This window comes from Ooceraea biroi, chromosome 8 (assembly GCF_003672135.1).
Source record: "Ooceraea biroi isolate clonal line C1 chromosome 8, Obir_v5.4, whole genome shotgun sequence".
NCBI lineage: Eukaryota > Metazoa > Arthropoda > Insecta > Hymenoptera > Formicidae > Ooceraea > Ooceraea biroi.
Window position 1 is genome coordinate 8,246,832 of NC_039513.1, and position 13,764 is coordinate 8,260,595.

At 53.5% G+C, this 13,764-nt stretch overlaps 1 protein-coding gene across 3 annotated transcripts in view; it reads left to right on the plus strand.

Annotated features, from left to right (window-relative positions):
- The window catches only part of LOC105275697 (nucleolar protein 4-like), a 65,151-nt gene that overhangs the window by 39,169 nt on the left and 12,218 nt on the right, over positions 1-13,764 (plus strand). For all 3 annotated transcript variants that reach the window (XM_011332728.3, XM_011332729.3, XM_011332730.3), the window contains exons 2-3: positions 5,202-5,256; positions 8,459-8,677. In XM_011332728.3, the coding sequence (XP_011331030.1) occupies positions 5,202-5,256; positions 8,459-8,677 (274 nt within the window). The remainder of the gene's footprint in view (positions 1-5,201; positions 5,257-8,458; positions 8,678-13,764) is intronic.

Consider the following 13,764-nt stretch of genomic DNA (forward strand, 5'->3'; position numbering starts at 1 on the left):
TCCTGGAGAGTGATGATCGCAGAGACTCGCTTCCGCGACTGGTCCCGAGGCTTCTTCCTCGTTAGAGAGCCGCGTGGCTTCGACGTGCCATCCAGTGTCTTTGCTCGTCTAGAAAGACAAAAGGCAATCGTCTCGGACGATCTCGCGGCGGTGTCCAGCCGCGGTCGCCGTTGCTGCTGATTGGTCGGACACCGGCTACTGGACCCGGTTGACCCCTAACCCCGACAACTCGCTCGCCTTTATCGTCTGGAATTGCTGTGTTGGTGGCGAATTGGTACAGCACTGCTGCTGCTGCTGATGCGGACCTCTCCCTGCGCCTCCTCTCGTGCGCGAGCGCGCGAGCGTAACCGTGTACCGCGCTGTTGTACGCGCGCGTCTCTGCTGGTGCCGCGGCCGCACGGTGGGAGCGGAATTCTGTGCTGAGCGACAAACAATTGCCGCCAAGTGGCTTAATTGCAGCCAACTAAACAAATGTTCCGAGAGAGCGTATCTGCCCGAGCCGAGAATGGCTCGCGAGCGCGCGACCCTCTTCTCCGCCTCGGCTTTCCACCGAGTTTCCGCGCCGAGTCCCCTCGCCGTGCCGTTCTGGTCCCATAAAGTCTCTTCCTCTCCTCAAGAGGCAGAGAAGAGAGAAGAGAGAAAAGGAAGAGACCAAAAGAGAAAGAGAGAGAGAGAGATGGCCGTTCCGGAGTTCTTTGTTCCTCTTCTTATCGTATGTTCCCACGTGCGAATGCGTGCACGCGAGCGAGCGCGGATTGAGGCGGCGCGTTGCACACGCTGCACTCGTTGCGTTAACGTGGACGTGACCCCAAGAACAACGACGGCGGGACGATAACAGAACTCTCATCTCCGAGATCGTCCGATCTCGGGATCTCAACGACGCAGTCGGAGCGGTAATCGTTAGCACTCGACGCTTCCATGGGGGGATGGGGAGTCTCAAACACGGCGCGGTTACTCTTAGCTCCGGCTCCAGTCCGCTCCCCTTTCTTTTCCGTCCCCGCTGCTGCCGTCCCCCGGCCGTCCCCGCTGCGCTTCATGCCTGAAAGACGCCCGGATCGTTCCTCACTCGCCGCCAGCCGTCGTAGGTGTACGCGGCCGGCCGGCCGTGCGCGCACTGAGATTCCCATTTATCAGAGTACATCCGCCGGAAGTGGGGCGGCCCCCGCGCGTAGGTGAGACGGAGAAAGAGACGGGGAGGGAGAAAGGGAAGGCGCGCGCGTAACCCGCCGGGGAGAGGCAGCGCGGGGGAGACCCGGAGGGGTCTTTGTTTATTAATACCTGCGACGAACATCGAGCGGAGGGTGGTCCGGAGCGCGCAGTGGATGAAATCGCCGTGATAGGATGGAGACGCGCGCCGGATTTCGTCTCTACCAAGCGCACACGGAAGCGATCTCTATCTTTAGCGTGATAGCGTGTCGCTGTTGCCATCAGCGATCGCTTTGATGTTGATCGTTCTTCTCGGAAGTACGCCTTCCTCGATCCACGTTTTATCTCGCCGGGATCTCGCGATGGCACGCAGCGATGATTTTAGAGGAGAGACCAAAGAATTCGTCGTTACGGGAAAACAACGATCGGACGCAACGTTAAGAGGAGGGAAATCCGATTCCGGTGTCGCTCGAAGCGCTCGCCCTCCTCGGCGAGTTCCGCGCGACCTTTCCTCCCGCGCCGTCCTCGTTCTCGTCGTAAATTAAGCGCAACAATCCGCAGATATCCCGGCGCGCGCAGGATAACCCGATGATATCAATTACAAGGATACCGCTGCGGTCCGCCGATCGACTCCTTCTCAGAAGGTAACCCGCCGCGATTATCTTTAATGGCGGACACCTTGATGGTGCGTCCCGGCAGAGCGAGATCGACCGCCGCGCGATCAGAATGAGCGGCCCGACTGATCGTAAGACTTCAGAAATCGCACGCGGAGGGGTAGGCGGGAGGGGAGGGAGGGAGAGGCTTAGAGATTGTCAGAATTTATTAGAGGGTTCTCGCGCCCGAGGTTTCACTCGATTGTTCTTTTTCTATCTTTTGTCTCTCTTGTGTGGGTTTTTATTCCGGACTATCTTGATCTCTTCACCTTCCTCCCGTGACGCATCGACGCATCGGCAGTCGATTCATCTCGTGTGCGTAGATTACACACAAGGAGGCTCGTTATAATCGCCAGATACCTCCCGCGAACGGTCCCGCGAAAAGTGGAATTATATACTTAGTAAATTCTTAATGAAAGATTCTTAAAATAATCCGCGGATGCTGTGGGAGTTAACGATGTAGCTAGCTGCAGGGTCAGCGAAGGAGAGGGGCGGCGGGAAAGGTCGAGACGCGCCCGGCCAATAAATTCCACCGATTATTAAACAGATTCTGCGCTCGGACTTGACGCAGTACCGATGAGAAGGCATCGTCCCCCGTTTCGATCCGTTTCGACCGGCTAAATAATAATCCGGCTGATTTCGCGCGATGTTATGCAGCAGGGACAAAAATTTCGTGTAACAATTCGCGGAACGCGGATAGCTCGACGCGGATAAAATCCGCGGTGTTTCCAGGCGTCAATTTCGTGCGTTCCCACAACATTTCGAGGCGAGCGTTTCGTTCGTTCCCATGTCCAATCACGTTCTAACGTAACTGTAAAATCGCGTTGTAAAATACATTTCCACATCAAGAGAGAGATGGAGACTCCTCTCGCGGCTCGCGGACAATCCCCTCGCCCCGCGGAGAGGCGCATAGAGGAGGCGACCGCTCGCTGTTAAAAAAGCGCGACGCGACATTTCGTCGCGCGATTGGATCTCTCGGCTCTCGCGATTTCCACGTTCGTCCGCGCGCCGGCTCGTCGGAATTTCTCGGTTACATCATCAGGAGTTTTTGCGGTGCGTTCGCACACACGCGCGCTCGCAAGCCGCCTGTGTCCTACAAGCCCGCTGGACAAAGTTGCGGCCGGTATCAATTGGCCGTGCTCTCCGCGTCGTATACCGGTCGACCTTCTGGAGTTGCAACACGAGACCTGACACAGATAGGAGAGGCTGCCGCCGCCGCCGCTGCAGTAACGCACACACCGGCGCGAACCAGGCATCGCTCGGCCACGTAGCTCGCGCCTTGCGAAACCGCCGGCCGCTCGCTTCAACGGGGAAAAACCCGTTAATTTCGTCGGGATCAAATCAGCGGGACGGAATCACGGCGCTGGAGCGCGCTGGAAGAGTACTGGAGGATCGTCTCGACGCCACGTCGCGAATAGCCGCGCGGCCAAGAGGAGCGGAGAGCGCTCTCCGCTCCTCTTGGTCCTCTTGATGAAAAACGACCGTGCCTTATAGAGGCGATCCTCCGGTCGACACGAGCCTCGGCCTTGTTTCCCCCAAAACGACCCTGACCACTCGATCTCGCGGCCACCGGCGTAAAAGGAGGATGATTTTCTGAGCGGCCGACCGCTTCCTTCTCGCAAAAATCATCGGGTTACAAGGTGGAGTCGCTATGGAACTCGATTGCCACAGTCATGGCAATCGATAATTTCTTTATGAACGAGGAGAGATTCGCGTTTCTGCGTAATCTCTCGTTCGCTCGAACGAATTTTATTTCGTTAGATTGTGTTTCGAGAGATGATCTTTGTGAATGCGCGCTTGAGCGATGCTTGAATGCGGATCGCCCGCGACAATCGTGAAAGAGTTCAGAGGCGGCGGTGCTCGGCTCGCGCTACCGATCGGAGAGCCTCTTGAGCGCGTCACCTTCGCGGTGTAGCAGCGCCGAGGCGTAAGCAATTTGCGTTTCGACGAATCGCGACTCGCCGCCGACTCGGATCTGGCACAATAAAGTCCACGGTCTTCCTGTGGGCGTATGGTAACGCGAAGAGCCTTCGACAGCCTCTTCGCCGAGCGTGCGCTTCTTACGCGCGCTACGCAGCGTGAGAATCCACGAATGCCGCTGCGGTTTATTTCTAAGCTGCGCGCGAAGGGCTCGCGTGAGCGAGTAACAATTATGGATACCAGCGAGAACGTTATTAATATTGAAAGGCGAAGCGGAAGTCTTGAATGAGTCGTGTCACATTAAGGGGGGAGCCTGCTTTAGAACGTTGAAAATAAGGTATAATTTTACGAATTTTTTTTGGAGAAACTATACAGCGGATCATTATAAAACTTTGATGCATTTATTAGTACATGTTTAAAGATAAAAAAATTATTTTTTGATTTGAATATATCGCCTGTAGAGGTCGTCCTGGAGGCATCTTAGTGCAGCCGGCATTGTAAATTGGCGAGCATTCTCCTGCCTCCAAATTTCATCCAAACTGAAAAATTGAAATATTTTCTCGTTATTTATGAATTCCCATCGTCGATGAACCTTTAATATTCATAAAAACATTAAGTTAAACAATTATTTTTGCATGAAAAAGTTCAAAAACTTTGCCTAAAAATCGTACTTTTGTGTTGTAAGCTCCACCATTTTGGCACTTTTCAACTTTTTTCTTCTCTCTTTGGTTCATCGACGATGGCAATTCATAAATAACGAGAAGATATTTCAATTTTTCAGTTTAGACGAAATTTGGAGGCAGGAGAATGCTCACCAATTTGCAATGCCGGCGACGCGGCTGCACTAAGATTTCTCCAGGACGACCTCTACAAGCGATATATTCAAATCAAAAAATAATTTTTTTATCTTTAAACATGTACTAATAAATGCATCAAAGTTTTATAATGATCCGCTGTATAGTTTCTCCAAAAACAATTCGTAAAATATACCTTATTTTCAGCGTTCTAAAGCAGGCTCCCCCCTTAATAATCGATTTCGCTGAGGTAATGATTATGGAAACGAGCAACGCAGAGCACTTGCGTGCGCTTGGAGATTGGCGCTGTGTATGATCGATGCGGGAAGAAGCATGGATTAAAATGATCGTTCGCACCCGTTAACAGTTCTCTCTTTATCAAAGCACGGAATGCGATTGAAGCATTCGCTAAATTTTCCGATGCGCGCTTTTGCAGAAACGGCACAGGCGCTGCGCGGCAAGATACGTACACGTGTATTCCTCAGTGTGATATGCCGCGAAAGCCCCGCGTAACGACGTGGTTCGCGCGGTATTATCACAACCGGCAGCTGCGGAAAATGAGCTTCGCGGACTTTTAAACGCGCCGGGAGTTTCGTCCTGCTCACCGCCGGCTCAAGGCGAAACTGCTCGTACGTACGGAGTCGGGGGAACGCTTCAGGATCTAACGGTGGCTTTCTGTCTGTTGCAGGAGAACATCTCGACCCCGGAGCCCGCCGACATATCCGAGGACGATCACTACCCGAGTGAGCATAGAACCTTTCATTATCTATATCTCTCTTTTTCTTTCTCTTTCTCTTTTTTCTCCTGATGGCGTAGACCTTGCCGTGCCTTTCCTAGCCGGTGTCGAAGGTGGTCGAACCTTTACCCGGCTAAGGATTACGAGATCGTAGTCCTTACGAAACGAGGCGCAAAGGCGTGTACCTGTATGTAGCGTGCGCGCGCGCGCTCCACGCTCGCTTCCTCGCGCGCGGAGTCTTGCCTGTCCGGCGGCGCGTTCTCCACACGCGCGACTCGTATCGCCTCGGCTCGGACACGTTTCCTCGACGAGGCGCCGGCCTTTCTCGTTCTCCAGATCAGCTCGCATCCGTTTCGGGAATCTGATCTGGATTATCACCGGTAGCTTCCGCGCGTTTCCACGCTGTCGAATCGCGTTTTGAATGATTCAGGCACAACCGCGCTGCGCGAGCGATGCTCTCCGCGGGATTTGCTCGCCGACCGATAAATCTGCGTCCCTCCCTCGTCACCGCTAATTTCGCTGCTCGGACGAATAAACGCGGCCGCGCTGGAAAATCTGCGGATTGTCCCTTTGAACTGGCCTGGTCTGATTACACGCGGTCGCGCGCTACTGGAATCTACGCGGACACGTTGTTTCAATCGTCCCCGCGGAATTTGCGTGTATTAATAGCGAACCCGTTCGTGCGCTTCGGCCAACATTGCTGCTACTGCCGCTGCCACTGCTGCTGTTACGCGATATTATGATAATCTAAAGTGGCGATTGACAAATCGAGCCGATGAACCAGCCGATAAAAGTCTTGGTAGACCGCGAGCAAGCGTTTCAATAATTCACGAGGGCAATCGGGACATGCTTGTCTTACTAATCGTTCCTGAATACGATTCAATTAGAATTAAAGCACCTGTCGCCGAATATCGCGCAATTTAAATTACCTGCAGACTGCAGGACAAATTATTCAATGCGGTTTATTAAATTGCATCGCCACGTCGCGAGTGAAAAATGGTGTGGTGTACGAAATCGGACATCCCGATGCTTTCCGTACGTTCCCTGATAAATCCTCGCGAGGTACCAGGTACGGCGCGCAATAAATCAAAGCGGTAATCTAAGGGTTAATATCGGTGACTCGGCTCCAATGGACCGCGTGCACGTTCGCGGCGGCTCACGTGGCACGGATCGATACAACGAGTCGGTATATCGTTGGACGCGTTACTCGACGTGCTCTCGATGCATTCGATCGCGGTTCCACGGCTCAGCATGGGAACGCGACGCAGCTCGACTCCGACGTTCGGAGAGGGGACGGACGTGTGTGGCACCGGCCGCGTCACACACGAGGACTTGCGGTCAGATAGAAGGAAAGAAAGAAAGGGGGGCGGATCAATAATTTCGCGGGAGGAACGCACAGAAGTACGCGGCACGCACACGACATACACATGACATGCAATACATACATACGTGCGGAACACCGATCCGAACGTTCAGCGAGCTTGCCCGCGTCCGAGTTTTTTTGCTGGCTGACGAGTCTCTTTTTCTCTCTTTCTCAGAGCGGTTCCGAAACTGGTTGATTATTAAAGCGCACTACGGTCCACGAGTACGAGGTCGGAGGTCGAGAGAGATCCTCTTCGCTCATACGAGGCGACGCGAGATCGCGGGAGAACTCACGACGCGCTTGCATCGAGAAGCTTGTGACTTGTCGCGATTTGTCGCGACGTAACGTAACGACGGATGGGAAGAAGAGATTTCGTTAGTTCACCTCGAATCGATACCGCGGATTACGGATCGTAATCTCCTTTCGGCCGCGTTTTTCTCTCGCACGTTAATGGAGCGGGCGTCACGCTCCATTTTCAGCACGCGGCGCGCTGATTCTTTCGCTAGATCTGCTAGTCGTTTCGGTAATTCGTCAGTGTGCTTTAATTGCCACCGTTCACTCGACCCTCCTCGAATAATGTGCTCGAGAGCCGCTCGCAAGTCCGTGCGCGGAGTGATAAGCGAAGTTATAAGCCGCAAGCAAAGCGGTTACTCGTCGACCTCTGATCTTTCCTCGGCAGCAGAGCTCGTTCACAGGCAGCTGCAAGCGCACGTAAAAAAATCGATCAAGTCGCGTTCGCTGGACTTACAGGCTGAGTCGGTGATTCGTTTTCTCCGGAAGATTCGTCAGTTGCAGATTTATCGGAATCGAGCTCGTGAAAAAGCTGAATTATCGCATTTACGATAATAAATCAGCGCGCGATACTACCGGGAAACGCATTTTCATTGTGCATTAGTCATCGCTGATCGTTCGCCAACACGCGGCGACCTTCGTCGTATCGATGACGGTTTCGGAAGCTCCGCCGCGTCGGCATCTTTTTTCCCTTTCGCGCTAATCGCTCGCTTCAGGATCTATCCGATCTCAATCATATCGACCTGGTCGATGCTCGGGACTCGCTGAGCGAAGCCGCGCGCGGCGCACGACTCCGGCTGAAAACCGGCTCGCAGATCCCGCCGGTGGTTTCTCGGCGGTATACCGTGGCGGAACGAGCCGTCGACAGGACGTCGTTAATCGCCCCGTCGAATTCTACCACGGTGCTGATCAATAACGACAACGACGTCCCTCCGCGATCGCGATCGCCCGAGGATAAATCACGAGCGCGTACCTTGCGCTCGGCGGAGTTAATCGCGGGGGCTCGCTCCATCCGCCGCGAGTCGGTTTTTGTCAGGGGGTGTAAATTACCCGATCGATTAATAATCGTAAGCGGTAAGCTCCACCAGCTGCTCGGACGACGACGACGACGACGACGTCGGCCGAGCTATGCGCGGCCGGCCGATTTATCAGTTTCGGGTAATTAAACCTGTTGCGTTATTAACCGCCGATTAAATCGGCTAGTCCGTTGCTGTTGTCCGTCGGCTTTAATTTATTCGGCGCGGCTCGCCTCGAGCCGCCAACTCGCGCGCGCGCGCGGCTCCAGGTAGCTGATAAGTGATAATAGCCCGCGGGACCGGAGCTGAATGACGAATGTCGCGAGTTCGCTCGCGATACGGGATCGCGTATGCATATCCGGTCGTGCTGACGAACGAGTGCTCTTGTATGAGCGGGGACTCCCCGTCGACGAGAAACCGGAGCGCTCGATCAGAGTGCGCGAGTTCCGAGTGCTCCGTGCACGCTCGACCCGCCCAGTCTTGCGAGTGATTTTCCAATGCTGTTTGAAATGCCAATTTGGCGCTTTTGATTTCGGCAGACGCGCTCATGAAAGACCCGGATAAGCTGAAGCTGATGCTGCTCGCGTGGAATTACAATCTCCAGCAAGTACAACAGGCGCAGGCACAGGCCCAGGCTGCGAACGCCGCCCTCTCGCCAAATAACTCGTCGACTACCACGGCCACCACCGGCACACCCGTCACCAGCCAATCAGCCATTTCTACAGTTAACAACACCATTAACAACTCAACACTCACAGGTAACACCTTATTTTACCGGGCAGCTTGTAACGATCGCGATCGGTCCCGCGCGAGTGCGCGAATCTGCTCGCAGGTTGCGCGCGAGCACCTCGAGTTTCTCGCGGATTATTTTTGCGACTGATCGTGGTGACAAGATCAGAGTTGGTTGATTTCTCGAAATGCTTGAACGCGCGCGCGAGGATTATCTGCATTTATTTACGATTTCTTACAATATTTATAGTATCATGAATTAAATATTTTCTTCCTTCATGTCGCGTTTTCAGGTCACTCTTGAATTATTTTATCTGACTCAAATCTCGCGCGACGTAGCCTCTCCTTTAATTTCGTAAAAATTTTATCGCGAGCTCGTGCATTGTGGAGCTCAATGCCGTTAATTGTTCTCAGCTACTGTACGCGGGAACTCGCCGATGGCATTAAAGCGCGACGTGTCGATCGCGAGTTTGTGCATGCAGCTACGAATGTATTAGTCTATAAAAAAAAAGGAGAAAGAGAGAGAGGAGAAACAAAATTCGCTTCGCGAAATCGACAGGCGAGATGTTTAACGGAATCCATTACGGGACGGAACGCGTCTAGACGTCTTTCTTTCTTTCTTTCTTGCCTCTTCGTCGCGAAAGGACTCGGCAAAGTTACGTACGCCGACGTCCCATTGATGTCGCCTAGACTGACGAAATCCTACTTATGAAAAGAACCTTGCTCCGCCTGGCGTAAGCACGCCTGCGGCCGCGCGCGCTTTAACGCTCAGCCTGTGCGTCCTTCTCGCACGAGCGAACGAGCGAGAGACGCTCGGCTCGGCGCGGCGGCAAAGAGTGAATTGCAGGTTTCGCGGGGCCAAGGTGTACCGGCCATTTAGCTCGTAAAGTTTTGTCGTCGCGAGCTCGCTCGCGAGAGTGACTAATGGATCGCCGGCCTAGGACGTACCCCGTGGCGTAGAAAGAGAAATTCGATGCGCGTCTCATTTGTCCGCGCGTGAGTGCACGCGAGCGCCTCCGCGGCGCTGCACCACCTACGCATTCCCGCGAAATCCGCGTCGGGGTGGAATCGCGGGGGATGAAGTGATCCATGCCCTTCCCTTCTTCCCTTCCCTTCATCATCCCCCTACGCCGGATCCCGCCGGCGATGAATCAGCGAGGGCGGGAAGCTACGCTCACAAGATGAGGAATGCAACCGATACCTGCGGGTACCTATCGATATCTCTCAATATCCGTGACGCGCGCGCGTATCTCATCCTCGTTCATTAATCCTTACGTAATCGTCGCTCGCGTGCGAGACTAATTCCCGCTCAAGCGGCGCACGAATTTGACTTCATTAGCTCGATCTCCGTCCGAATCGCTCGACTTATTGCTTGGAAACCGTATTTAATTTCCTTTTGAAAATTTCGAGATATTGATGCCTTTGAGATATTAAAATGTTTCTGATATCTCGAGCGGCCTGCTTGGGTAAAGAGTCCGAATCATGTGAAAAGGGGCGATGGATGTAACGCGGTAATCGTGCCGGCCGATGGAGGCTGAAAGTTGAATATTGAAAATCGCGGAGTGCGCCGCGCGGGAAGTCCATTAGTCGCCACTATTACGATGCCGTAAGTGGGCCTCTTAAAATGATTTTGGATTATGGTCTGTACGTCACGTTGTTAATCCTCGCTCGAGCCATCTATTTTTTTCTACGCACAGAGAAAAGCAAAACGTTCGGCTTTCTCTAGTTAAAAAATTATCTATGAAAATGTGGTGGACAAATAATCATTCGCGTGTTCCAGACAATTAACAGTCGCACCAAATTTTATCAAATCTAAATTATCCTCGTAAAATTTCATTCTCCGATTGACGATTATATGAATCTACTAATATCTGAACAGATTCAGTGATATCTGAAAGAAAAGCAAAATCTTGTTATACTTTTGCTCGCGATATTAAAATCGGCATGTTTCACAAATTGCAAGCGGCATAAGAATTGCCGAATTCTTCCACAAACCCGTCGGCTTTTTTTCCTCAATTCATCTCTGTCATCCTTGAAAGACGGGCTGAGCCTTTGGCGGCGAAGAGGTACGCCAATTGCCGCACGTGGAATGACGGTGGATGATGATCGCGCAGCGTTCTCCAAGATACCGAGCGTTTCCGCGCGCTCTCGGGTCTCGCCCGTTGTTCAGTTAGGCCAGGTTGCGGAAGGATAATTCACCGTGCCCCCCTGTGCCTTCCTCCCTCTTTACCCCGTCTCGGTACGCCTCTTCCACCTATCCTCCCTGGCAGCTATTTGAAACTGGTTTCGAAGCGGGCCTCTATATCTCGGACGTAGTCATTGCGTAATGAACCAGCCATCGGCCGAAGAGAGAGACGAGTGGATATGTGTATATATATATATTTTATATATATATACACATACATACATACACACGCTGCACAGAGCGAATAGAGCCCCTCTTTCCCTCCCACGTGATGACCGGCGCAGATTCCGCGTCTCGCGCCAACTTCTCTCTCTCTCTTTCTCTTTCTCACTGTCCCTCTGTCTCTTTCCGCCTCGACGCAGCCTCCGCTTCGTGGGGTCCGCTTCGAGGATCCCGCGCGTTTCGCAAATCGATTTCTCGATAGAGCCACTTCTTCTTCTGCCAGTGATCTCGGGCGGGAAAAGCGACAAGGGATCGTCGGCGCTGGTCGCGCGAGTTCCCGCGGATATCTCGCGCCGCGATCTCCCCGGTGTACCGCTCGCTCGGGCTCGTCGTCGAGTGCATCGCGGGATTTGCATTTTCAACTAAGGATCCGCGCGTGCGGCCGTTCACTCTCGTAATTTTCCGCGCGCGCATCCCGACCGGTTAATACGCTTCGGTATATTTTCCATAATTGAGCGAACTTCCTCGCGCACATCGATATACTCGCAGCCGTAATGCACTTGATTGCAGTTGCTCTTGTTTTGATAATAATGGAAAAATAATAATGAGAACACACCGCGGACAATAATTCGTGACAGCAGTACAAAATGACGACGTCCACTCGGTGAGGCCCCCCGATTCGTGCCGCAGATCGATTAAACCCCACCTCGCCTACTGGTGGATCTTGATAAAAAAGACACGGCGATGGCCGCGAGGACATCTTGGTTTCTCATCTCTTAATGCACTCCGCGGGCTTGCCGGGGTAATGTTTATAATTTACAACAGACGCAACTTTCCCCGCGCGCGCGCGCGCGCGATTACGCTCGCAATATGTCACGAAATCACAATGTCTTAAGTGCGACCGCTTCCGGGTCAGCACAACCGCATAATACTTCTGGCAAGCCTTTGCTCGTAAAGATCGCTGCCTTAATAATAACGAGCCGTTTCCATTTCGTAAATATGTGTTAGGTATCAACGATGGCCCAGAAAAATCTGTACACATACGTCATCGATTATATCACCGTCGCGCGAGGAAAAAACAAACAAATAAATAAATGAGCATCTTGGATATCAATTAAAAGTTCACTCTACAATGGCAAAGCAGTTATAAATAAATAAAAAATAAAGAAGAAGCGTGGAAAACGAGAAATCATTTTCTCTCCTCCGCGACCGACTTCCAAAATCTCTTCCGACGCGCACGCACGCACATACCGTCACGTGCCGTGTGACCACCATGGTCAGTGACATTTATGAGCGACAAGACAATACGTCTTCGTTCATCCTCGCGATTGCACGTTACCATCCTGGCGTGGCTGGCATCCGAGCGGCAGACAGTCTTACACCCATAGCTCTGAAGCACCGTGGGCGTACTTCGTGGCTCGTCTGCGAATTTTGTAGCGCGCAGCAGGCAGGCCTGCCTAGAAAAAGAGGAAGTGCCTGGCACGCTCGTAGGGGCCGGGGTATTAGTTTCCCTTTGCGGAGAACGCGAGGAGGACGGACTGCCGGGTGGGGCGCCGTCGCCGCCACCGCCGTCGTTGTCGTCGTCGTCGTCGTCGTCGTCGACTGATTTCAGGTTCAAGCCAGCGGCCAACAGGCGAGTTCAGGAACGGTGCTTAGGCGCTGCGGGATTGGGATTGGTAACCGGCTTTCTAGCTGGGCAGCCTAGCCGATCAGCGCGCGCTCCGCTCCGGGTTCGCTTGTGTGTGCATGCCTGCGCGCGCGACTCCCTACCTTCTCCATGCTTGCTCGCCGGTGGATAGACCCGGAGTATAGAAGTACGTACGTACGTACATACGCACGTACTCGTCGGCCGCAGGCCGAGACCCTCTCTCGGTGCGCGCGATGCCGCCGTACCCTCCTAGAGAGCATACACGCACGCGCGCGTACACGTATGGGCGTTTTTTTCCGCGCGCGTACCGCACGCGTGTGCGTGTGAGAATCCAAGTGCAGCAACCTCCGCGGAGGATAGTACCGCGAGAGCGAGTGAGAAGTTCCAGGGGGACCAGAAAGAGAGCTACGAGACGACTAGGGAGAGGCTGGGGGGGGGGGGGAAGAAAGAAACACACGATGCAGCATCGCCAGCACGCCTCCTGGACGAGGGTCCAGTTTCCTGGGTCGTCCGCTCGCGCGCGCGTTCGGTTACTGGTTCTACCGGAATCCTCCTAGAAAGATGCGTCGCGATCGCTGAACGACTCGAGGGATCAGGATCGTCCGCTCGCTCGCTCGCTCGCTCGAGATAGCTGCGCCCAGATATGTACCCGGTGTCCGCTACTCGGTGCGGGAGAAGTTGAAGCGCCCGGCGGAAACTTGCCCCGCGACGATGCAAATGTTTCCGAGACGTTGCCTTGCAACGCGCCCGCCTCGCCGGCGAAGTGGCGTCTCGGAAACTACGCTCGGAAGAATTCGATTCCAGGATGCAGATTACTCGCGCGCGCGACCTCGCGTTAAGATCGAGCTGCATCATCAGCGGACGCACCTCGCGAGATCGTATCTGCTCGTCTGGGGAGACTCTTCTGTCCGACGTTGTGCGCATCGTGTGGCATCGTCGCGTTCGGCTCTCAATTTATACGCTACGACTCGAGCGGGAATAAACCGGGAACAACAATTTGAGTCGTGGTAAATGAAGGCGTGTAGAAAGATGGGTCGCTTCGTCGTAAATTACTTCAGGTTTCCCGACAGCTGGGCATTTTCTCGCATATATATTTTATTGATACATCCACGGGTGGAAAT